Raw genomic sequence first — 26,348 nt, forward strand, 5'->3', positions numbered from 1 at the left:
TGGCCATTATGCATAAAACAGCTAGAAAAACATGTATAAGTCTTTTTGTGGGCATATGTACTCATTTCTCTTGGATAAATACTGGAAATCAAATGGGTTAGGTCATAGGGTAGGTGCATGTTTAACTGCCAAACAGGTCTCCAAAGTCCTTTCACCATTTTACACTCTATTAGCAATGCACGAGAATTCAGGGGCTCCACATCCTCGCCAACATTTGGTGGTGTTAATTTTAAAAATCTTCGCCATTCTAATGGGTGTAAAGTGGTATCTCATTGTTAATATTAATTTGCATTACTCTAATGATTAATTATGCTGAGTACCTTTTCCTGTGCTTACTAGCCATTAATTAATCTTCTCCAGTGAAGCGTCATTCAATTCATTTTTTAAAATTGGGCTGTCTTCATATATTTGAATGGTAATGTGAAAAAAATATATATATATTTGTCCTGGTTCCTGACACAGAACTCCTAAAACCCTTGTGAACAGGGGTGCTAGAAGAATCCTTTGTTCTAATATTTAGTCTTTGACTTGAGTTCCTGACACAGAGCTCCTAAGAACTTGGTAATTTCCTGAGTGATACGAGCATCTGACACAGAGCTCCTAAATCCCTCGGAATTTCCTGAGTGACAGGAACATCTTTTGTTCTAAGGAGGTGACTCTTGGTGGGCTCCTGGATAGGGGCTGGTCACCAAAGATCAAGCCACGATTAGAACCTTAGAACTTTCAGCCCCACCTCCCATTCTCTATGAATGTAATCACCAATCATGCCTATGTAATGGAGCCTCCATAAAAACTCAAAAGGAAGGGATAAGGAGAGGGGAGAGGGGCTGGAAATGGAGTTAATAGTCAATCATGCCTATAACGCCTCTATAAAAATCCCAACAGTATGAGCTTCAGGGAGCTTCCCAGTTGGTGAACATATCTACGTGCTGGGAGGGTGACCCACTCCAACTCCAGAGGGACAGAAGGTCCTGTGCTTGGGACTCTTCCAGACCTCGCCCCATGTATCTCTTCATCTGGCTATTCATCTGTATCCTTTATTGTACAATAAACTGGTAAACATAAGCATTTCCGAGTTCTGTGAGCTGTTCTAGCAAATGACAGAAGTCAAGGAGGTCGTGGGAACCTTCAATTTGTAGCCAAGTCAGACAGAAGTTGTGGGTAACCTGGTGTGATATTGTGCTTTATAAGAAATATATAGTTGGTCTTTGTCCACTGTTCCTGGCACATAGCTCCTAAAACCTTATAATTTCCTATATAAGACCCACAGAGGCATCTTTTGTTATAATATTTGGCCTTTTGTCATTGGTTGCTGAAATAGCTCCAGAGCCATAACGGTGAAAAGAGTGTCTTGTTATTCACAAGCCTCTTTCAACTACACCTGAGTTTGTTAGTAAGATGACTTTTGGGGCCGGCTCCGTGGCTTAGCGGTTAAGGGCGTGCGCTCTGATGCTGGCGGCCCGGGTTCGGATCCCGGGCGCGCCCCAAGGCACCACTTCTCCGTCCAACGCGAGGCCGAGTCCCACGTACAGCAACTAGAAGGATGTGAACCTACGACATACAACTGTCTACTGGGGCTTTGGGGGGAAAAAAATGAATAAATAAAATCTTTAAAAAAAAAAAAAAAAAAAAAAAGATGACTTTTGGAAATCCCCTAAGGATGGGGCCTGGTTGCTAGGGGAACCAATCACAATTAGAGGGTTGAAGCTTTCAATCCCACCCTAGACTTCTGGAGAGGGGAGAGGGGCTGGAGATTGGATCAATCACCGTGTGACCAGAGATTTAGTCAATCATGCCTATAATGGACCCTCTATAAAAACCCAAAAAGAGAGGATTCAGAGAGCTTCTGGAGATGGTGGGAGATTGGTGAGCCCAGAGAGCATGAAACCATGGTGGCCCTTTCCACATACATTGCCCTATGCATCTCTTCCAATCTGGCTGTTCCTGAGTTATATCCTTTTATAATAAAGCAGTAATCTAGTAAGTTTTAAGAGCTGCTCTAGCAAATTAATTGAACCCGAAAAGGGGGTGGTGGGAACCTCTGATCTATAGCCAGTTGGTCAAAAGCACAGGTAACAACCTAGACTTGTGATTGGCCTCTGAAGTGGGGGTAGTCCTGTGGGACTGAGCCCTTAACCTGTAAGTAGACAGTGTCAGAACTGAATTAAATTTGTGAGACACCCAGTCAGCGTCTACCAAGAATTGGAGAAGTGCTTGGTGTTGGAAAAAAACACACGTCATACCTGGGCACCTACGACTTGTGACTGACATGTGAAGTTGGGAGTAGGCTTGTGAGACTGAGCCCTTAACTTGTGGAGCCTGTGCTAACTCTGGTTAGCGTCAGAATTGAACTGAGTTACAGGACACTTAGCTGGAGTCAGAGAATTGGTTGCTGTAGGAAAAACCCCACACATCTGGTGTTAGAAGTAGTGTGGTGGTAGTGTGAGAGTAATGGAGAAAGGGAGTTTTCCATCCAAGTAGGATTTAATTATTTACTCAGATACAAGTCTTTTGTCAGATATATGTTTTTTGAATATTTTCTCTAAATCTGTGGCTTGACTTTTCACTTTCTTAATGACTTTTGATGAGCAGATTGTAATTTTGATAGTTGCAATTTATCAATCTTTTTTCTTTAGGCTTAGTGCTTTTTTGTGACTTCTGTAAGAAATTATTATTATTTTTTTAAATTTTTATTTATATTTTTATTGCAGTAACATTGGTTTATAATATTGTATAAATTTCAGGCGTACATCATTATACTTCTATTTCTAGAAATTATTTTCTTGATTTGTTCTTTAGTTTTAAAAAATTAAGTTAAGGAATAAGAATATACTTCAATTATAAAGATAAGAAAGTTCGTCAAAATATTATATACCTCATAGTTTACACTGTTTCATTAAGTTTCCAACACAACTATAAACTCAAAGTAGTCACATAAAATGACAGAATTGAAGTAATTTAAGTTTTATTTCTTTGCCTTTAAATCACTGTACTATCGGTTATTTCGAATCTATTATTTAAACAAAGGCCTATGTAGTATCACATGGGTTAGAGATATGAGCTGCACCTGAAGAAAACTCGAATGATTTCTAACCATTATAAATCCTAGACCAATGGTTGGCAAACATTTTCTGTAAAAAAGTAAACAGTAAATACTTTAGGCTTTGCAAGCTGTGCATGGTCTCTATTGCAACTTAACTTAGCTGTCCTAGTACAAAAGCTGCCAGACAATATGTAAACGAATGAGCATGGCTGTGTTCCAATAAAACTTTATTTATGTACACTGAAATTTGAATTTCATATATAATTTTCATGTCACGAAATACTGTTCTTTTGATTTTTTTCAACTATTTACAGATGTAAAAACCATTCTTCACTCACAGGCTATACAAAAACAGGGAGCAGGCAGATTTGGCCTGAGGTCTGTAGTCTGCTGATCCCTGGCCAAGGGAAAGTTCAATTTTATTAATATTCCTTGCCGTCCCTTTTTTGAAGAAGATTAGCCCTGAGCTAACATCTGTTGCTAACCCTCCTTTTTGCTGAGGAAGATTGGCCCTGGGCTAACATCTGTGCCCATCTTCCTCTACTTTATATGGGATGCTGCCACAGCGTGGCTTGACAAGCAGTGTGCAGGTCCAAACTCAGGATCCGAACCTGAGAACCCTGGGCTGCCAAAGCAGAGCATGCTAACCCAAACACTATGCCACCAGGCCAGCCCTCTTGCTGTCCCCTTTTGTGGGACAGGTTTACGTCTAATTCACCCTTACACTGAAGGTATAGCCCTTTGAGTATAGATGTCTTTACAACGGAGGTCTCTTGTAAACTGCTGAACTTTGGTAGGCTGGAGAGTTTGTCTCCTGTGCTCAGTAGCCTGAGTTGTGCAAATGGAGCTCGGGGTCCAAATGCTTTTGTACAACTCCCTAGGGCAAAAGGCAGCCTGAGTGCTACTTTCTCTCTGAGTTTCTGTATTCATTTTGCTTTCAGCCTCTGAATTTTTTAAATTTCTTGTCAGCTCAGTTATACATTTTATCCATCATCTATTGCTGTTATCAGTAGGAGATATTCAGAGTATTCTGCCATTCCATAAAAACAGAGATCTTAATTACAAGGAATTTTTACTCACACTACCTAAAAGAAATGTGCTGTTTTACCCTCTTTCCTCACCTTATAATTTTTCAAAGTTTTGGAGGTTAAAGTCCTAGGAAGATTTTTAGATTTCTTCCTAGGAGTTATACTTCACTCCAGGCTAACATCTCTTAATAAGAGTGTCAATATTGGTAAAATGGATTTAATACTGCTTGGCTACTTAAGGTACCTGTAAATGTAGGCAGAAAACTTAAGACTTAATTACTGTTTATAAGCAAAACCTAAATCTATTATAAAAGGTAAACAGAATTTTAAATTAAATCAGTAACCAACACCAAATAGAGGAAACAACATTTCTAAGGAATAGATCACTTTGTCTGCTGATTTGTTTGATGTAGGACCCAACAGGATTTCACAGGCCATCAGCTTTATAAGGATCATTCAAGTTTTATTCTGTTTATATGCTCTTAACTGTCCACACTAGCACAATTTCTGAAACATATTCTCTAAACAAAGTTGGTATAATCTAATTAAGAAGTTATTTCCTAATTCTGATAATTTTTCTTGTACAGACAGCCTTTAACATACTTTAACAAATGCAAATTTATGCTGTCAATACCAAATGGAAATGCTGTCAATTTGGTTTTTAAGTGTCACTCAGACTTTCAATGTGTAAATGAATTCCAAATTTCTGGCAGCCCCTCCTTTTTTTTTGGTGAGAACATTTAAGTTTATTCTCTTAGCAAATTTTAATTATACAATACAGTGTTAACTATAGTCACCATGTTATATATTAGATCTTCAGACTTTACTCATTTTATAACTGCAAGTTTGTAACCTTTTACCAACCTCTCCCTATTTCTCCCACCCTCCAGCCCCTGGCAACTACTTTTCTACTCTGTTTCTATGAGTTTGAGGTTTGTTTTTTTTTAAGATTGCACATGTAAATGATACCATGAAGTACTTGTTTTTTTCTGTCTTGCTTATTTCACTTAGCATAATGCCCTCAAGTTTCATCCATGTCGTTGCAAATGGCAGGCTTTCCTTCTTTCTCATGGCTGAATAATATTCCATTGTACGTACACATCTCATCTTCTTTATCCATTCATCCATTGATGGACACTTACATTATTTCCATATTTTGGCTACTATGCATGATGCTGCAATGAACATAGCATACAAATATCTCCTTGATATTCTGTTTTCATTTCCTTTGCACCATGGCCCTTTCTTGATATGATTAAAATAGACAAAAGAACACAAATTCTGAACTAACAACATAATTTAGGTTTTGCACATGCTTCAGCTTTGGTGGCCATGCTTGTTTTTATTTTAGATAGTCTAAAGCTGTTGTAAAGAATGTGGCTGGCCTTTGTCCATGATTCCTGTGACGTAGCCTCTAAATCCTTGGAATTTTCCCAGTGATAGGAGGGTTTTTGTTATTCATGGTGGGCTCCTAGGGAGTTTACACTAAAGAGATGACTCATGATGGGGGCTAGACATGCCAGAAAGACCAATCATGTGATTAGAAGGTTGGGACTTTGAGCCATATGGTATCAGCCCAACCTTTGGGGAGGGGAGAGGGGAATGGAGATTAAGTGCAACCTCATGGCCAATGATTCAGTCAGTCATGCCTACATAATGAAACTGCAATAAAAACTCTGGACACTGAAGCTCAGACAAGCCCCCCTGGTTAGTGATACTCTATGCATTGCCACACATCAATGTGTGGGGGAGTGTGTGCTGACTCCATGGGGAGAGGATAAAATTTCACATTTAGGGCCCTCCCAGACTTCACCCTATGTGTCTCTTCTTTTGACTGGTTCTGATATGTATCTTTTTTGCTATAATAAAACTACAGTCTAAAAACAGTGCTTTCCTGAGTTCTGTGAGTTCTTCTAGTAAATAATCAAACTGAGGGGGTGACGAGAACCTTCCAAATTTGCAATCAGCTGGTCTAAAGTGAGGGTAGCCCTGGGAATTCCCAAGCTTGCAGCTGGTGTCTGAAATGAGGGCAGTCTTGTGGAAGGCTGTGCCCTTAACCTACGATGTCTGGTCTAACTCTGGGTAGTTGGTGTTAGAATTGCATTGCAAAGGCTTTACCATATTTACTGCCACATGTATTCTTGAGCTACTTACTCTTATCTCTAAGTTCTTTGGTTCATATATGAGTTGTGACCATTTTTTTTTTTTTTTTTTGGATCAAACCATTTTATTGAGGGGCTTCAGGGGAGGGTCACAGGGCTGCGAGGCCCATGAGATCTGATGTCCTCCGCCCAGACAGGATCTCCCCAGCTTCACAGTCGCTGAAATGAGTTGTGACCATTTTTAAAGAGTAAACCTACTTTGCATTATATAAACTTTTAAAAAAGCAATGTAACTGTAGATAGTAGTGATTATTTCTTAAGTAAATCAGATATCAGACATATTTTTATCCCACAAACTTTTATTAAGTATATTCCGTAGGTACATTCTAGTTGGCAAGATACAAAGATAAAATACGTAATTGCTGCTGCTAGGGAGTTTACAGTCTGGGAGAGACTCAGACCAACCATTATAATAGAATTAATCAGTGCTATTAAAAGAAATGTGGGGCCAGCCCTGTGGCATGCTGATTAAGTTCATGCATTCTGCTTTGGCAGCCCGGGGTTTGTGGGTTTGGATCCTGGGCACAGACCTACACACCGGTCATGAAGCCATGCTGCAGTGGCATCCCACATACAAAAGAGAGGAAGACTGGCACAAATGTTAGCTCAGCGACAATCTTCCTCAAGCAAAAAGAGGAAGCTTCGTAACAGATGTTGGCTCAGGGCCAATCTTCCTCACCCCAAAAAAATGTGAAACAGGAAGTATGGCAATGCAAAATGAGTGGATGAGGAAGAAAAGCAGAGGCTTTAATGAAGTCACATCAGGATTGAAATAGGAGAGCTGAGCAGAGAATAGCTGAACGGAAGGTGTAAGAAGGAGAAAAGAGGGTAGCATGGAAAGTGGAGAGTAGAAAGTTCCCTGGGACCTGATACACAGTTGAATTGCACAGAGGAGGGGTAAGAATTGGTGTGAGAAAGAAAATACTGAGGCTAGAACATAAAATGCCTTATCTACACTGTGCTAAGAAGTTTGGATTTTATCTTTAATGTAGTAGGGAAGCACTGAAGGATTTCAAGTAGGGGAATAAAACAATAAGAAACATGTTTCAGAAAAAAATTTTGGAGCAGTATTATGAATAGATTAAATAGATGAAATTGGAATCAGTCTTAGGAAATATGAAGTAATTCTGGAGTAAGGCCTTGGAATTAGGATAAAAAGAAGGAATTAGAATCAAGAGATACTAACCAAGTAAAACTGGATTCGATTCAATTGAGTTTGAGGGGGTAAACACTTTAGGGAGGCATTAGGCTTTGGTCTGGATGGTGCGTCTCTTCACTACAGGGAATTCAGGAAGAAAAGCAGCATGGTAGAAGAGTAGAGTTCAAGTTTTACTCATACTGAGATGCTGTGGAAGAACTAAGTGTAGCAGATGCATAGTTGAATATATGGGATGGCAGCTCAGGAAAGAAACTTCAAGTAAAAATACAGATATATATGTTTGTATAGAAAAGACAGAAAGTCATAACTTTGAAGTGATTTTGGAGATATGAGAGTGAATAAGATCATCAAGTAGGAGTTAGTAGAACAAGGAAACAATAAGACCAAAAAAAGAATCCTGAGAACACCAATATTTGAGGAGTAGACAGAATTAGAACATAAAGAAATTCAAGAGAAAATGGTGTCAGAAAAACCAAGGAAGGATTGATCAACAGAGTCAAAAGCTGCAGAGATCTAGTAGCAGAATGTCCCCTGGTTTAATAACATGCAGGTCATTAGAGACCATGGCAAGAATAGTTTCATTGTAGTAGGGATGGAAGTCAGATAAAATGGATTAAGACAATAGAGAAGATGAGGAATTTGAGATGACCTCTATTTTTTTCAAAACGCTTGTGTGTCAAAGGAAGGAAAAGTATTGGGAAATAGCTAGATTGGGGCAACAATTAGAGGAAGGTTGCTCTGATTATTTTTAAGATGGGTACATCTTAATGTATGCTGAAGGGAAAAAGTCAACAGGCAGGGAGTAGTTGAAACTATGGAACAGGACAACAGATGAAGCAAGGTCTCTGTTAATGTGGGAGAAGAGATTCAGAGAAGGGGTAGAGGGATACATGTTCAACAAACAAGATGAGGAATACTGTATTCTGAATACTGTATTCTGAGTGGAAAACAACAATAAGAATGGTAGGGGAGGCACTACAAAGAAAAACGTAAGGGCCAGCCCTGTGGCTTAGCGGTTAAGTGTGTGCTCTCTGATGCTGGCGGCCCGGGTTCGGATCCCGGGCGCACACCGGCGCACCGCTTCTCCGGCCACGCTGAGGCTGCATCCCACATACGGCAACTAGAAGGCTGTGCAACTATGACATACAACTATCTATTGGGGCTTTGGGGGGAAAATAAATAAATAAATCTTTAAAAAAAAAAAAAAAAAAAAAAAAAAAAAGAAAAACGTAAGTTACAATTCAAAGATAAACTACTTACAGGGACAGGGAATTCACTGACAATGGAAATCCTACTGAGCCTGCTAATCTTTGAAAATGATACAAAACATGCAACAATTTATGTACATTCTCTACAGAAAAATACCACGCAAAATATGAGGCCCAAAGAATAAGAAGTATTTCCACACCATGTTTCCTTTCGTGAGTAAGCCAGGAATTAACTATTGAAATGGATACATAAGTAAAGATTCTGTTTCTGCTGAGTATGCAGAAGGCACGGCCATACTACCGACGTGTATTTACAACATTTTAAACTAGTAATCACTATTCATTTTTCTCTCAGAACAGTTTTATAAAAATAGCCCACAAAAACTGATTGAATTCATCCTATAACTAAAATTTTACAATAGAACTTTGGCAGTTTTCATGAATAAAAAACAAACAAACAAAGCCACTCTGAAATAACGGTGTTACGGGGAGCTGGCTAGAATCCTCACAAGGTGAGTGACTCATTTCTGCATACCAACCCCACAGGGCTACCTGATTTAGATTTAGGCTTCTACAAATTACAAATTACTTCATGTGATGGACCTTCAAAGTTGCTTGCAAATTAGGAAATCAAATCCAGAATAACAAGTGTCTATTTATTTCATTCATTTAATAAAGAAACATTATTTCTTATAACAAAGAAATTTTATGTCCCAAGCATTGTTCCAGTTGCAAAAATTAGAACATTGCCTCTACCTTCCAGCAGGACAAACTCCATTGGTGGACCTGAAAACAATGAATTACTGTAAGAGGGTCTGTACCACTAAGTGTAGGAAAAGGAACATAGAAAAGGCACTGCTGCTTTATGTCTGAGAGTGTAAGAAAGGTTTCTTGGAGAAAAGGCTATATAAACTGACTTGTGCAAATGAACAGGGGTCTACCTAGAGGATGGATCTGGGGGTTCTCCAGAGAGGGGGAACAGCATGTGCAAAATGGTGATGGTAAAAAAAACTTGACTTCTTTCTAGAGAAAACACTATTGCAGTGTAAAAGATGGGTTAGGGCAATAATTGAGATAGGGAGACCAGTTAGGAGGCTACTCCACAGTGTAGGTGAGAAACAACAAAAGCTAGAATTAAAGTTTGAGCAGTGGGGAGTACTGGAAAGATTCAAGAGCTATTTAGGAGACAGAACTGACAAGACATGGAGAGTAATTAGGGGGTGAGAGAGAGCATGCAGGGTGACTCCAGAATCTCAGGTTTGGGTAATTAGATACATCCTTGTGTGACTATCTGAAGTGGAAATCATAGGTGGAGAAGTAAGTGTTATTTTAATGCCCCTGTAGTTCCAGCCCACAAACTAACTTGAACAAATTTCTTTGAATGAGGTCCATGTAATAGCTGGAATCTTTTCCTATTATTATTAGCAGTAAAACTGTGGTTTTTCAGCAGTATCAGAAAACAATAAATGAGACCTTAACAATAAATATCAAAACTTAAAATACAGACTGCAATGAAGAGATGAGCCTTCGAGGACTGAGAGCTGGTCAAATATATCCACACATAATGGAATGAGGCTTAACCTTTCCAGGTGCTAAGAAAAAGCAACTGGACTGTAGCTTAACAAGTGCTTTTAATGCAAAGAAAGAATATGTCTCTACGAAAAGGTCAGCCCAGAACAGGGTTCAGAAAGGGAACTTATGGATATGGGGCTCACAAGAATTCCATTAACTTGTAAGCTGTGTGGAAGACTGGTATTTCCTTACATCTTCCCAGAATCTAGGTAATTATACCCACTTACCTGTATGGATTTTATGTTCATCAAGTCAACTTCAAATTGGTATCTGAAAGAAAGGATGTCCTAATTAGGAATACACATTCCCCACCTCTCCCAAACACCAATAAAGCTGATAAAACGACAGCCAGATTTTTGTAGATAAGAAACAGATAAATGTGGTTAGTATTATCCACTGCTAAGAAACTGGTATTCTGGGTAAGCTGGAAAATCCAGTTAACATGTTTGCAAGGCTGAAGTCTATCTGCAATGCTGTCCCATCTGCAACAAGTTGGGCTCCCTGGACAACACCCCACCAATACAGTCCCCCCAAACCATGACATAAACAAACTCTGGTTATCTGGTGACCAGTCAAGCATCCAGAAAGAGCTTCCATGTGTTACCTAGATATTATAAAAAGAACAGAATTAGACCAAGTTATTAGAGCAGTATCCAGCTTGTATCTCTTTTATAGCATGTATCATTGTATTATCATGTTATCTCTATGGAACACAGCTATTTATGGTGTTTCTCCCACTTGAATATAATCTCTAGAGGGTACAGAGAATAACTTATGTCTCTCTTTATCCCTAAGAGTACAAAACACATAGCCTACACATGACAGACACTCAATAAATATTTGCTGTACTTAACCAGGCACAATTAAGGCCAATTAGGTATTATCAGGCTTCAAATTACTTGTGAAAGAAATTAAGCTAAATCTCTGCATGTGATGAACACTCATAAATGTGCAAGAACCTGTCAAAAATATAATCCTCCAGAAATGAGTAAGTTTAGCTCAGGGGGCTTTTTGGGAGAGGGGTGTAAAAGTATTTCAAATGACTTGCAGAAATGAGTAATAATCTCAACTCTCTCTCTGCCTATTGATGCCTGTGTCCAGCTGGTTACAAGAGGGAAGAAAAATCCCACAGCTCATTCTAGTGTTGTTGAATTTCACCACAAAATGGAGTTTATGTTTACAATAATGAAATGTTATGACAGCCCTAGAAAGACTAAATGAGAGCTTTTCTAGGATCCATTTCTTTGTGGTTTTAAACATTATTTAGCTGAATACAGAGTACTGTTAACTTAGATCTGAATTTAGTTTTATTTTCCTGACATCTGACATAAACTTCTAAAAGTAAGACACAGGTTCCAGTTTAGATCAACCACAGGTTTTAATCAATCCCTGCCCTCCCCTCCCCTATCTCATTATGATCATGGTCATCCACACTGAGTTATATAATCAACGCATCTCAACTTACACCATCATTGAGTAGACTCAAGACTGATTATCACCTCATGCATAAATCACTACAATAGTTGACACCAAATCACTTTCCTATTTCTCGCCTCTCCCTTCTCAGTTCCATTAAGCATATCTTTACTTGACTGCTCTTGTTAAGCAGCACTTTCACCAAGACATTCTACAAATAGTCACTGAGCATCTGTTATGAGCAAAGCACTGATATAGGTGTTACAGAGAACAGGAAGAGAAATAAAACATTGCCCTCACTCTTAAAATCTACAGTCTAACTAGAGAAATAACATGCAATAGTAATAAAATATTAAAGGAAATCAAAAGAGGAAGAAAGGAAAGAAACTGCAGCTTAGGTGAGGTGCGACGACACCACAGATGAGGGGCTTCTAAACTAGAACTTAAATGATAAGATTCCTATAAGATAAAGTAGGGAAGGAGTATTCCAGATGGAAGCAAGCACACTGAGCAATGGGTGGCTGTAAAATTTGAGACAAATTAACCAGAAGCAAGATACAAAGCAGACGAGATCAAATAATTAAAGAAGACTACAAACACTGGCAAGAATCTCAGCACATGCTATCCAATGAAGACCACTCTTTAAGTGTGCTATTCCAGTACGTAATGATAGGTCATGTATCATTAGTTTAAACCAAAAATAAACAAACAAAAAATCAAGTAACACAAGATTCAGGGTATTTATCCAAGCAGACACATAGCAGGTGATCAACAACAGTTTAAGAAATAGACAACTGGTCACTGGGCCACCATGTACAGTTGGGCAGGTTGTATGTAGTTCATGTAAATGGCACTATGTGAAGCTGTGCAGTGCACAACCTGTTCAAAAGTACTCAGTGACCCTGACAGTTTCAGAGATGTGAGTACTTAGCTTTGTGGGGGTCTAGCTTTGCAAAAGGGAGCTCATTTATGGGGAGATGGGGCCAAGGGCAAGAAATTAAGTCTCTCAGAGGACTCAAATCAGTTGTATGGTTCAATCTCTTGAAATAACAAGGCAGAGACACAGGTCCTGATGAACTAGGTACAAGCAAGGAACTCTATTACTGAGTTACTGAACTCTATTACCAGACTCAATTACTCTAAACGCAGGGAGGTCAGACAGGAGCCCAGATAACAGAGAGTGAATAAATTATGTTGAGTGATGCAAGGATCAAGATTAGTACGATTCGGACTGTGATTTTTTTGGTAAGAATTCTTACAGCTTCTTTAAGAAAAGGATTTGCCCCAGAGTCTCACACTGCCATGCCCTAAACACCCCAACTTACTGATGGACTTTAACTGGCCATAGGACAAAATTATTAGGGACTAAAACATGTCATCACATCATCAACAAAAAGAATGTTTAAATCTTTATTTTGTATAAGTATTAATACCACTTTTGCTTCCTTTCATTACAAATAACATTTCAGCTACACTGTAATTTTTAAAAACTTTGAGCTTTCACCTGGAAATCCATGTTTTCTGAGTACAAATACTCTAATTGCAAATTCACTTTTTTGGAGGGAAGGGAAAGAATGGTCCTAAAGTGCAATTTTACTTGGACACATAGAGACTGTGTTAAACCAACTGCAAAAACAAAGAGAAAATCTTGGTTAATAATATCAGCTAATGTTAATTGTGTACAGTCATGCATTGCTTAACGAAGGGAATACATTCTGAGAAATGCGTTGTTAGGCAATTTTGTCATTGTGTGAACATCAAAGAGTGTATTTACACAAACCTAGGTGGTATCGCCTACTACACACCTGGACTACAAGGTATAGCCTATTGCTCCTAGGCTACAAACCTGTATAACATGTTATTGTACTGAATACTGTAGGCAACTGTAACACAATGGTATTTGTGTATCTAAACGTAGAAAAGATACAGTAAAAATATGGTATAAAAGATTAAAAAGAAGGTACACCTGTATAGCACACTTATGATGAATGAAGCTTGCAGAACTGGAAGTTGCTCTGGGTGAATCAGTGAGTGAGTGGTGAGTACATGTGAAGGCCTAGAACATTACTGTACACTACTGTAGACTTTATAAACACTGTACACTTAGGCTACACTAAATTTATAAAAAAATATTTTCTTCAATAAATTAACCTCGGCTTACTGTAACTTTATCACTTTTTAATTTTTTTAACTTTTTGACTCTTTTGTAATAACACTTAGCTTAAAACACAAACACATTGGACAGCTGTACAAAAATATTTTCTTTCTTTATATCCCTATTCTATAAGCTTTTTACTATTTTTAAAAATTTTTATTTTTTTTTACTTTTTAAACTTTTCTGTTAAAAAATTAAGACACAAATACACACATTACCTAGGGCTACACTGGGTCAGGATCATCAATACCACTGTCTTCCCCCCTCAAATCTTGTCCCACTGGAAGGTCTTCAGGGGCAATAACACGCATGGAGCTGTCATCTCCTATGATAACAATGTCTTCTTCTGGAATACCTCCTGAAGGACCTGCCTGAGGCTCATCTTGAGGAGGTGTCACTCTTTTCAGAACTATGTCCATCATGGTTTGCTTGGTTTCTTTCTTTTTTCCATCGTAGATTTGCTTGTAAGCAGATAATTCACCACGAACGTTCCTCTCTATTAATGAAAATCTTTGGGTGTTGGGGTCGATGTTTTCAAACTCATTAAGGAGCTTGTTGATGTCTGCAAAAGCTCCTGCTAAACCCTTCACTGTGAATTTTCTTGGGGGTTCTTCTTCTTTTTCTTTTCTTGAAGTTTCCTTTTCTCTTGCCTCTTCTTCAGCTATGCATTCCTGTTCCAATACCAACAACTCCTCATTAGACAATTCATCAGGAACCATCTCTAGAAGCTCCTCAATGTCATCCTCATCCACACCCAGGTTAAAGTTGTTTGCCATCTCAACCACAGTCTTGTTGATTTTGCAACCTCCTCATCTTTGCAAATCCTTTGAAGTCAAGGGCAAACCTCTTGAGTGTCTTCCAGACACCATCCATACACTCCTGATGACATCACCCCAAGCCCAAGCAAGGTTCTTGATGAAGTCACAGATGTTGTAATCCTTCCAGAATTGCACCAGTGTCTTCTCAGTGTCTTTCTTAGTTGCAGTAATAGCCTGGGCAAAGGCCCTCCTCAGGAAGTAGGCCTTAAAAGCTGTTATAACTCCTTGATCCACTGGTTAGATCAATGAGGTAGTGTTGGGAGGGAAAAACACAGCTTTGATATTGCGATGAACATCACCAATAAAAGGAGGATGTTGCAGAGCATTATCAACAATAAGCAAAATCTTGAAAGGTATGTTATTCTGCAAACAGTACTTCTCCATTTCACTGGCACAGCAATTCAGGAGGGTATCTTGGAAGAGGAGCTGGGTCATCTGTGACTTCTTATTGCTCCTGTAGTACGATGGCAGTATGTGCTTACTGATATGCTTGAAGGCCCTGGGGTTATCACTGTGCCAGATTACAAAAGGTTTCAATTTGTAGCCTGCAACACTTGCCCCCAAGCAAGACTGTTATCCTGCCCTTAAAAGCCTTGAAACCTGGCACTGACTTGGCCTTCTTACGGACGAAAGTCCTTTCAGGTGTCCGTTTCCAGAAAAGGGAGGTTTCATCCATAATGAGTATTTGTTCTGGAAAGTAATTTTCCTCCACAATCAGCTTAACTAGAGTTCCCAAAAATTCTTCAGCTGCCTTCACATCAGCACTCACAGATTCACCACTTACTTTCACGTTATGTAATGAATAACAATTACTGAATCGTTTAAACCACCCAGACCCAGCAGTAAATCCAACATCATAGCCAGGTCCAGCCTTTTCTTTCAACATGGCAAATAAACTTTTTGCTTTGGCCATGATCATCATGGTGCTGAGAGGGGTGTGCTTCTCTGTCTATTCTTCAAACCAGGTCATTAGAAGTCTCTCCATGTCTGATATAGGCCCTTCTCGAATTTTTGTTAGTCTCTTACCTTCAATGAAACAGATACTTGAACAGGTTCTGGCACTTTGTCCCTGTTCTTCAAGATCACAGCTATGGCGGAACGGGACATGACTGACCCGGGAGCAATAATCATCACTGATTTTCTACCTTTTGCAGTCCTCAATCACTTTTAAATGAGTTTCCAGTTCAATCACTCAACATGGCCTCTTACTGGCAACAGTAGCAGTGGATTTGGTATGCTTAAGGGCCAGGATGAACAAAACAACACGAGATTAAATCAAGCACAAGAGACAATGATGCAATCAAGAGATGCAGTAAACACGAGATGTGTAAAGCTGCTGCCAGCATAACACAGCACACTGTCTTACAGTAAACTTTTTTTTTATAAATAGAAAGAATACACCCTAAAATAACAATAAAAAGTACAGTAGAGGAAATACCTAAACCAGTAACATAGTTGTTTATTATCATTATCAAATATTATGTAATGTATATAATTGTATATGCTATACTTTAATACGACTGGCAGGGTGGTAGGTTTGTTTACATTAGCATCAACACAGAGTAATGCGTTGTGCTACAACATTACGATGGCTACAACGTCATTAGGCAGTAGGAATTTTTCAGCTCCATTATAGTCTTATGGGACCACCATTGTAAATGTGGTCTGTTGTTGACTGAAATGTTATGTGGCACATGACTGTACTACACTGCAGACCTTTTGATATATACTTTACTTATATTACCACATTTAATCTTCACAAAAACTCTAAAGGTAGTGATATTTATAATGGCAGCTAACATTTATTGAACCATCACTAAGTACAAGACACTGTTCAAAGCAATTTATATGTAGTATTACCTCATTTAAGCCACATGACATTCCGTGAGATAAGATAACCTTTATTATCTGTATTTTAAACGTAATACAACTGAAGATTCAGGAACTTTCCTAAGGTCACACTGCTAGTAAGAAGAGCCAGAATTCAAGTCCTGTAGTCTGACTCCAAAGCCCAGGCTCTTAATCACAGCTTTTTATTGCTTCTGCAATTGGCATACATGGAGTAAACAGTTATCTTCCATACCACTGTTGGAATTTCATCAAGTATTATTTAACGCGTGCCCAAAGAAGAGCGATAGCCAGGAGCAAAGACACGATTAAAACAAATTCTATTTGGGTCTAGCTCCCAATAACCCATTATTTTCAGAAAATTTAATGAGCTGTGATAGTGAGGTGTTAAAAAAGTGCTGAAAAGAAACAATGCTACTCAAAGTTACAACAGAAAATATTACAGTAAAACACACAAAAAAACAAATAAAATAAAGTAAAATGCAAGGAAATAAGGTTAGGGTGAATCATATCCTATGTCTGCCTAGGATTTAGAAAATGCAAACCAAATCCACTCCAAGAAAATTAAGTTTGTGGAAATTTTTGCAACTTGATATGGACAGGGGTTTAATTTTGGTTGAAAAGCTTCTAGATTTATCATGAGAAAAAAATCACTGTCTGTAAGTATCATAAGTGACCATATTACTAAATCTGAATAACTCAAGGTCTACACAGTTTATTAGTGTACACATTTAATAATAACAACTTACATGGTGTTTAAAAAAATTTATATTCTGGTTATGTTAATTTCCATGCTTAAGGAATTATTGTATTGCTCACTGCTTCATATCAAAATCTGTTAAAGGAAGGAAGGTAGGGAAAGAGGAGGAGGACAAAGATACTTATTATTGGGGTTTGGAACCCCAGAAACAAAGTAAAGCCCACAAGTGCAAAGAGCCCAGGTTGAATCCTGGTCTAGTATTCTTTCCATTCTATCCTACTTCTTCCCCAGAAGAAAGTTTCGGAATCCTACAGTGTGTCTTAGAAATCACCTAGCTAAAAGCGTCTATTTTGCTGATAGCAAAAACGGTCCAAACTCACATAGTGACTGGCAACAGAGCCAGAATAACATACTAACCGCAGGTATTCTCTCGCGCAGAACTATTTTCTTTAGGCACACATGGTCATTGGTGCACCATTTTAAGGCTCATTTAAAGAAAATATCTTAATTTGCAAATAGGTTTACTCACAAGTACAGACTCAGTACTTAAATAAACACTGTGATGGTGGAAATAAATACTTTTGCCTTAAAAAATAAATTTATTGTACACCCTAAACTTACACAATGTTAGTGCTAATTATATCTCAGTAAAGCGGGAAAAAAACATTGTCTGGATAAGTATAGCAAAAAGATTAGAAAAATAAAGTTTAAGATGTCACTGTTTGCTATTTTTTAAGAAAATAAATTTACTTAGAAGTGTTTTTAATTACTACTGACCTTAAAAACACTTTCGTCCAATACAAAAAGTGATATTGTTTTATTAATATTAAATAATAAAAAAATTAGGGGCAGGCCTGGTGGTATAGCGGTTAAGCGCGCACGCTCTGCTGCGGCGGCCCAGGCTTTGGGTCCCTGGTGTGCACCAACGCACTGCTTGTCAAGCCATGCTGTGGCAGCGTCCCATATAAAGTGGAGGAAGACGGGCACAGATGTTAGCCCAGGGCCAGTCTTCCTCAGCAAAAAGAGGAGGATTGGCAGATGTTAGCTCAGGGCTGATCTTCCTCACACACACACAAAAAAGAATAAAAAAATTAAAGAATAATTCAAGAAAAAAAAATTACATATGAGGTGATTAACATCATTAATCATCAGAGAACTGCAAATTAAAACCACAATGAGATACCACCACATACCCACTAAAATTCAAACGACTCACAAGACCAAGTATTGGCAAGGATATGGAAGAACTGGAATTCTCATCCATTGTTGGGAGGAATGTAAACTGTACAAACACTTTGGAAAACTGTTTGGTACTACCTACTACAGTAACAACACATATATCCTATAACCTAGCAATTCCAATTCCTGGGTACATATAACAACAGAAATGAGTGCTTACGTCCAACAAAAGGCAGATACAACAATGTTCACAGCAGATTTATTCTTATTCGTCCCAAACTCAAACAACTTAAATTTCCATCAATAATAAAAAAGATAAAGTAATACAATCATACAACAGAATACTATTCAGCAAGGAAAAAGAATGAACTACTGCTACACAAAACAATATGGATGACCCGCACAGAAACAGACTTGAGCCAAAGAAGCCAACATGAAAGAGTATATAGTACATGATTCCACTTATAAGAACAGGAAAACTAACTGATGGTAGCAGAGGTCAAATAACGGTTACCTTGGGGAGAGGAAGGTATTTATTGAGGGGACAAAAGGGAGACTTCGGGATGATGGAAATGTGTCATATCTTGATCGGGGTGATGGGTATATGGTTGTACATTTATGTAAAAATTCATCAAATTATACACTTAAGATTTTGTGAACTTTGCCATATGTAAGCTATACTCCATCATCTTCAAGGTATTCTTTTGCTCAACTTTCCTTCTGCGAGATTCATCCATATTGTTTTGTTTAGCAGCACTTCATTCTTCTTCATTGCTGTATAGTATTGTATGAATGTACCACAATTATTCTTTTTACTGTTGTTGGGCATCTAAAAAAGTTTTTAAAAATTTAATTTGATTTTTAGATCCCAAGTGAACATTTCCTCTTCTCACTAGTAGATTTTGTTCACTAAAATACTCAGAAACAAAGTCCATTTGCATATTAACCATCTTCTACTTTAAGTATTAACAAATTGCCAGGCAACATTTATTTGGTGCCCACTGAGTCTATAGTGCTAAACGCAATGACAGAATGATAGAAACAAAGACAGTTTTTCTCAGAAGGAGCACCTCAGAGTATTATAATAATAATGTTTGCTTGAGATAACCCTTTGTGAATCAATAAAATATTATACCTAGAGGATTGGTCTACAATTACTGAACTATGTAATGATTTCATAGAACTTTTGTGAATGGGGAAAAGAATGAGAACCAATCTATGTGGGATGAATGAGATTAATTTTCGTATTATAATCTGATGGATGTAGATAACTATAAAATTAATTTCAGACTCTATATCTATAATTGCTAATGTTTATTGAGTCTTTACTAATTGCCCGGCACTATGCCAAGCCCTTATATGTATTCTTTCATTTATCCTCACAATAATCTTATGAGGCATGGTACTATCATCTCTATTATTTCACAGAGGAGACAACCGAGGTTTAGAAAGGGAATGCACTACTGAGGGGAAACACCTGAACTTAATCCAAGGTCTGTAAGGACACCAACATCTGAGCTCTAACCATTACGAAAATTCTCTCTGCACAGTTCTTCCCTTATAAATAAAAGATTTATAATTTATCATATGTAGATGTGCATTCATTCATTCAATATATATCTAGTGAGCATATGTGCCAAATACTGTTTTAGGTGTTGGTTTCACATCAGTAATCAAATGGACCAAAAACAAATTCCTGCCTTGTGCTGCTTATATTCTAGGAGGACACGGACAATAAACACAAGTAAGTCAATTATACAGTTATGTTAGAAGGTGAACAGGGCTATGGGGGAAAGAGCAGATGAAGTGATTAGAAGTGTCCGAGTTTCATACAGGTTAGGCCTCACTGAGGAGGTGAATTCTGGGCAAAGACTTCAAGAAAGTGGGGCTAGAGCCTCACAGATTTCTGTAGGGAGTGGGGGTGGGGAGAATATCAGGAAGTGAGATCAGAGAAGTAGAAGAGAGGTGCAGTGAGTGGGGGTGGGGTGGGGTGCTGGTGGCTAATCTAGAGCCTGGCAGGCCACTTCAAAGAACTTTGGCTTTTGAGTGAAGGGGAAATCACCTCCCTTTTCCCACCAAATCTTGGCTAATTGAGATGTTTCCCTAAATAAAACGTAAAAGGGAGTTTTTTAAAAAACCATGCAGTTTTTTAAGCACAGAAAGAATGAAACTATGTATCCTTGATTCTACTTTTTTAGCAAGAGACTTTGAAGAAATTAATTGCCAAGTATAAAAATGGGTTAGAAACAAAGAAAAAAAGTTTACACACACACGGAAACATCCTGGGGAGCTACTTACTTTACACAAAAACAAAGGGCTTTAGGTGACTTTCTTACATTCAGTCCACATGGTTACTCTCTCAATCTATTAAGCGAGGGGTACTGACAACAATAAAAGTCCCATATTTTTCAGAAAAAATAGCCCTAGATATGCAGGGTTTTAAAAAATATTATTATGCAATTTGCACAATCACATAACATATAAAATGTGTAGATAAGTAAACAAGAACCCTGAATAAAGAAAAAGTGACTTTTTTTCGTAAGCCAATGCACAATAAAATAACTTCAAACATTTTCTTACTCTTAGTAAATACAACCCCTTCTCCTAAAGCAATGCTATCTTTAGTTAGAACTTATTTGTGAATTGTTAGAAAATAATAACCATGAATCAATTCAGGGTCTCTAAGCTCTACGAATATTAATCAAGATTTCCTCTAACAAAGACAATCTCTGGAATATGTAGGTTAAAAGGCCAGCTTCAGAGTAAAATAATATTCTCTATTCACAATAAGGTCAGATGGAGTTTACCCAGTAACCCTGATATCTTCTTTTCAATAAACAATGAGCTCAAATTGGAAAATTGAAGGAAGACTTCTTTTAGATGTAAGGTAATTACAACTTGTTCATAATGTAATGCAGTGCCTCAACTGTTATCACTTTAAAATAAAACTATTATATGATGCGTTTACGACAATGGAATAGAAAAGCCACCAGTATTAACTTCTTCTGACTACTGTTTGAGGGCCTCAGATTAGATTTAAAGAAGAATTTCTGACAGTGAGGGTACTAAAAATGAGTTACTAACAAAGGTTATAAAAACACCTTAAAGATTTTCCAGGAAAAGCATGAACACTCACCCTCAGGGATGATCTGGTATTGTCCTACACATTAAAGCAGAAATAGAAAGCAGAAAACTCTTCAAGCCTCATTTATCCTTATTATTCTTTCAACAAAAAAGGCTTTTACTTCTTCTCCCTTTTTTTTGCCCTACAATCATGGTTCTCTATAACCACTCCCCTCTCTTCTGCTAGCTACGAGATTTCAAATTTGCTATGACAGTATAAATAAATATGTATTCTATTTGCTTTCATTATCATCAAAATAATGCTACAGTGTTGATCAAATACTAATTTGAAAGTGTTTTAAAGCAAAATTCTCAAAGCCCCGCCTAAATTAGGTGAAAAAATGATATCATTTAATCAGCTATATGCTTAGGTATGTTTTGCTAATCTGTTACCCATATGAGGGGTTTATCTTTCACACAAAATACAATCATATGTGTACTTATGTCTGCAACTCCCTTGGAAATGCACCAAAAAAATAACATGAGTTGATGGCTGGTGGATGGATAAATATGCGATACAGTAAATACAGCAAATTGTTAAACTTGTAGAACCTAGGAGATGGCTATAGGTAAACATTTACTGTAAAATTGTTTCAACTTCTCTATACATTTGAAATTTTTAATAATATATTGTTGGGGAAAATGCAATCATATTTGAAAACTGTTTTAAATATTTGAAAACTGTTTTAAATGGCAAGGGAGAAATGTCCAAATCACACAGAATAATTCTGCACAAAAAGACTAGGCAAGACTTTGCTGCTTATATTTGTTGAGCTGGGGAGGAAAAAAGATTGCCATAACACCTTTACTTTATCAACCTTGAGAAAAGTCCCCCAAATTTCCACTCCTATTGAGAAATGAAGGCAGCTAGAAAGGTTTGCTTGTTAAGAATTCTTTTTTTTTTTTCTGTGAGGAAGATCTGCCCTTAGCTAACACCCGTGCCCACTTTATATGGGATGCCGCCACAGCATGGCTTGACAAGCAGTGCAACAGTGCGCGCCAGGGATCTGAACCTGCAAACCCTGGGGCGCTGAAGCGGAGCACGCGCACTCAACCGCTTGCGCCACCGGGCCAGCCCTATTAAGAATTCTATAGTGAAAATAAGTTCCTTTGACTGAATTTTGAAGAGTAAAAACTGAAATTACTTCTATATTTAAAAATATAATATTTCTTTACCCAGAATAACCTCATTTTCAACATAGATTTCCTGAAAGGAGATAAAGTACACCTTCCTTTGGATTATTCTTTTTGGCAATGTCCTTTCACTCACTGCGAATCTCCCTGAAATTACTCAGAGAAAATGTGCAAACAAAACACACAAAAAATGACCACTACACTGGAAAATTTATCTATTCAATAGTGTGTATATAAAATATACATGATATGTGTCATAAGCCTTTCAACAGAAACAACTTTGTAAAGTGTCATGAGCAAGGCATGTTTATGTTTGATATTCCATCAATAACTTTTTGGTAGTCATCGAAAACATACCACTCCTTGCATTTCATAAAGACAGAAAAATACATCATAACTCAAAGAAATTGCTCAGCTAATAGTGGATACATAATGATCTACTTAACAAACATTTATTGAATATCTATTATGTGTCAGACACCATACTAAGCCTTAGGGATGAGTATATGAATAAAATATAGTCCTGACTTCATAAAATTGATGGTTTGGTAAAGAAGACATACAAATGGACAATTACAAAATATTTAAATTGACCAATAAGTACATGCATAGAGTATTATTGTAAGAAAAAGGAGGTACCCAACCTAGCTCAAGGATCTCTGGGAAGGCTTCCTGAGTTTAGTCTTAAAGAATGAGTAGCAGTGACTTAGGCAGGAGAGAATGGGAGAGGGTATTCCATGCTGAGGTGGAAGCCTGACTAAAGGCCGAGAGAGGCACAAAGCAAGATGTTGTGGGCACAGAACAGTGAGGCTAGAGAAAAAGCTCACGGTACGAAGTGAAGACAGAAGAGGCTAGAGAGGCAGGCAGTGGTCATGCCATGGTTGATCTTGTCGGATATGTTAACCAGCTGGACTTTCTCTTGGCCTCAAAAGGATTTTAAGAAGGGGAGTGACATTTTCAGATGTTATCTTAGCTAGATCTCCCTGGCCCCTGAGAGAAGGATGAACATGAGGAAGACACAGTGACCAGCTGCAGGAGTGACATAATGAGGACCTGAACCAAGACTGTGACGGTACATATGGTTTCTATTGAGAAAGACAGGCAGACTGTCAGGTTAAATGTGGGGTGACTTCCATGTGTCTGGCTTGCATGAGAGTCTACAGATAACAACGCCTTCCAACCAAAGAAGATAATACAGAAGGAAAAGCCAAGTAGAAAAGGAAAATGATGGATTTAGCTTTGGATGTATTGAATTTGATACACCTCTGGATTATCTAGGTGATTTTCAGCAGAAAGTTAAATATAGGCTGCTGAGGAGGAGGTCTGAATGGGAGGCTGAACTCTGAGTCAGCAAAATATTAGAGATACCTGAAATTATAAGAGTGAATATTCCGGGGTTAGTATTTATTTTCAATTTTAGCCATTTTGGGTGTGTGGCAGTATCTCATTGCCATTTTAATTTTTATTTCCCTAACGTCTAATGACATTTGGCATCTTTTCAAATGCTTATTTGCCACTCATGTATCTTCTTTGGGGATGTGGCTGTTCAAATTTGTTGCCCATTTTTTTAAGTTGTTTTTTTATTATTGTGTTTTGAGAGTTCTTCATATGTTCTTGATACAAGACTTTTATCAGATATACGCTTTGCAAATATTTTCTCCCAGCACATGGCTTCACAGTGTTTTCTGAAGGGCATAATTTTTTTATTTTGTTTAAGTCCAATTTATTAATTTTTTTCTTTTCTGCATCATGCTTTTGGTGTTGCATCTAAAACATCTTTGCCTAAAGAAGGTCACAAATACTTTCTCCTATGTTTTCTTCTGGAAGTTTTATAGTTTGAGGATTTCCATTTCCATCTATGATCCATTTCGAGTTAATTCTTGTTTATGGTGTGAGGAATGGATGATATAATGAGAGTGGGTAGAATCAATCATGAGAAGTGTTGAGAATAAGAAATGCAAAGGGTGGATGGAACCTGGCGAGAAAACATTAAGGCCAAGGCTTAAGGAAGCTGAGTTGGGCAAAAAAGATACAAGGCATCGTCAGAAATGCACCAGGAAAATTCTGAATAATCAACACTGTCTACTAAGATAAGCAATGAAAAATGTCTTTTTAACTTGTTTGAGGTCATTAGTGACCTTACGAAGAGCATTTCCAGTCAAAACAATTCATTCCGACATTAACTACATCTACCAACCACTTTATAATTCCCCCTGTGGTACCAATTGGGGCGAGGTCTGAAATCCCTGAGCATTCTTAAAGGTCACTTCTCTAGGCACAGGAGGGTCTGGGCTTCCCGACAGTGAGAATGACGGAGGCAGATTCCAGTCATGACCCTTGGGACACTCCAGAATGAGGTTTTGGGAACAAACCCGAGGAATCACTGCCCCGCTGGGAAATCAGAACCACACTCATTGCCGGCTTTGCCAAGCTGACACCTCACCGGGGAGGCAGCTGGCTGAACTACAGCTGAATGAAAAGGCGAGGATGGAAATCTCTGCACTTGGGTAACCCCGGGGCAAATTAGGGAAGTCCCTCCCAGCCCCCACCCCCTCGCGTGTCTGGAGGACGAGAAGCACAGGGCGTAGGGCTCCGCGGCCCAACCTCGGGTCTCGCTGCTCCCGGGCGAAGAGCTCCTGCACTTACCCAGTCCCAGGATGGAGATGGTTAAGCCACTGGCTAGGGGAATCGGGAGGCGGCCTCGTCCTTCCCCAAAGGCCATGCTGGGGGCACTGGACGGACCCCCCTGGCCTACTAACCCTTCACCTCCCCGCCCCAGCAGCCGGCGGCTCACTGCAAGTTGAGCCGTAACCGGGTCTCCCCCGCAGGAGCCGGCTTGCCCATCTCCTCCAGCTTAGTCGTAAAGTGCTGTAAAGGCGCCGGCGTTTTGCGGCACCGTAGGTGAGGCCGGCGGCGTGGCTCCTCGTTCGGCGCAAATCTGACGCTTCGGCTGCTGGCTGTGCGGAAAGGCGGCAGTTGGGAATCTGGGAAGGAGGGGGTTACAGCTACGATTTTCTCAGTGGGTAATTGTCTGCTCCTAGGTAACAGGAGAGAACGCGGAGTGGGGTTGTTTAAAAATACTTATTCCAATCCTTATTTAAGAGGCGTGAAGTAAGAGTCTCAAATCGCACTCCTTGTGAGGGGCCATCCCTCCTCGTGCTATTTTGGTTTTCATCTTCACTAGATTTTAGGTGTCTTCGGTGTAGCTGACATTTGTTCTTCTTGTTCACTTCGTCCTGCAGTTTCCCTCCCCCTGGACTTGGAAATGCTTTACCTGATCGGCTTGGGCCTGGGAGATGCCAAGGACATCACAGTCAAGGGCCTGGAAGTTGTAAGACGCTGCAGGCGAGTGTATCTGGAAGCCTATACCTCGATCCTGACTGTAGGGAAGGAAGTCCTGGTAGGTGTTCAAGGTGCTCCAGCCTCCTAGGAAGAAGGAGCTGATTTTTATTACACTAAGCTGAACCGAATTTTCAGGTCTACTTGTTTAAATCCTTTAAAACACATCCCCTGCTCATTCAGGATCTGAGGAGTACAAGAATGGAAATCATACATCAACCAAGTGACTTGGGAAATGAAAGGGTGCTTTGTCTTACTTTACAAGTCTAATTTTGTGAGTTTCTCCAGTAAATAGGAAAGGAAAGTAATTTTACACTCCTGGGGATAGTTATCAAAATCTCTTATTTCATGAGATAGCTAAGAAATCCTTTCTGAGTTGAGTGCTAATGAGGTGCTGAGACAGCCTTAATGAGTTGGATTTGTATTCAGAAACCGAGCTGAAAGCTTCCCCCTTTCAAGTATTT

The 26,348-nt window shown here is 38.7% G+C and overlaps 1 protein-coding gene and 1 long non-coding RNA gene across 5 annotated transcripts in view; one reads left to right on the plus strand and one right to left on the minus strand.

Annotated features, from left to right (window-relative positions):
- The window catches only part of LOC106800354 (uncharacterized), a 72,365-nt gene extending 46,994 nt beyond the window's left edge, over nucleotides 1-25,371 (minus strand). For 2 of the 3 annotated variants that reach the window (XR_015555826.1, XR_015555824.1), the window contains exons 1-2: nucleotides 25,192-25,371; nucleotides 10,400-10,442 (exon numbers count right to left, since the gene is read on the minus strand). This is a non-coding gene — a long non-coding RNA (uncharacterized LOC106800354). Of the gene's footprint in view, nucleotides 1-9,237; nucleotides 9,387-10,399; nucleotides 10,443-25,191 lie in introns of those variants that run through there. The other variant, XR_015555823.1, reaches the window with a different exon arrangement.
- Nucleotides 25,372-25,458: 87 nt separating this feature from the next.
- Nucleotides 25,459-26,348, plus strand: part of DPH5 (diphthamide biosynthesis 5) — a 33,925-nt gene continuing 33,035 nt past the window's right edge. Inside the window, exons 1-2 of one of the 2 annotated variants that reach the window (XM_004420769.2) lie at nucleotides 25,459-25,568; nucleotides 25,788-25,945. In XM_004420769.2, coding sequence (XP_004420826.1) covers nucleotides 25,811-25,945 — 135 coding nt within the window. In that variant the 5' untranslated portion in view covers nucleotides 25,459-25,568; nucleotides 25,788-25,810. The remainder of the gene's footprint in view (nucleotides 25,569-25,787; nucleotides 25,946-26,348) is intronic. The other variant, XM_087446564.1, reaches the window with a different exon arrangement.

The sequence above is a fragment of the Ceratotherium simum genome, chromosome 2 (genome assembly GCF_057802395.1).
Source record: "Ceratotherium simum simum isolate JZ-2026a chromosome 2, ASM5780239v1, whole genome shotgun sequence".
Classification (NCBI taxonomy): Eukaryota; Metazoa; Chordata; class Mammalia; order Perissodactyla; family Rhinocerotidae; genus Ceratotherium; species Ceratotherium simum.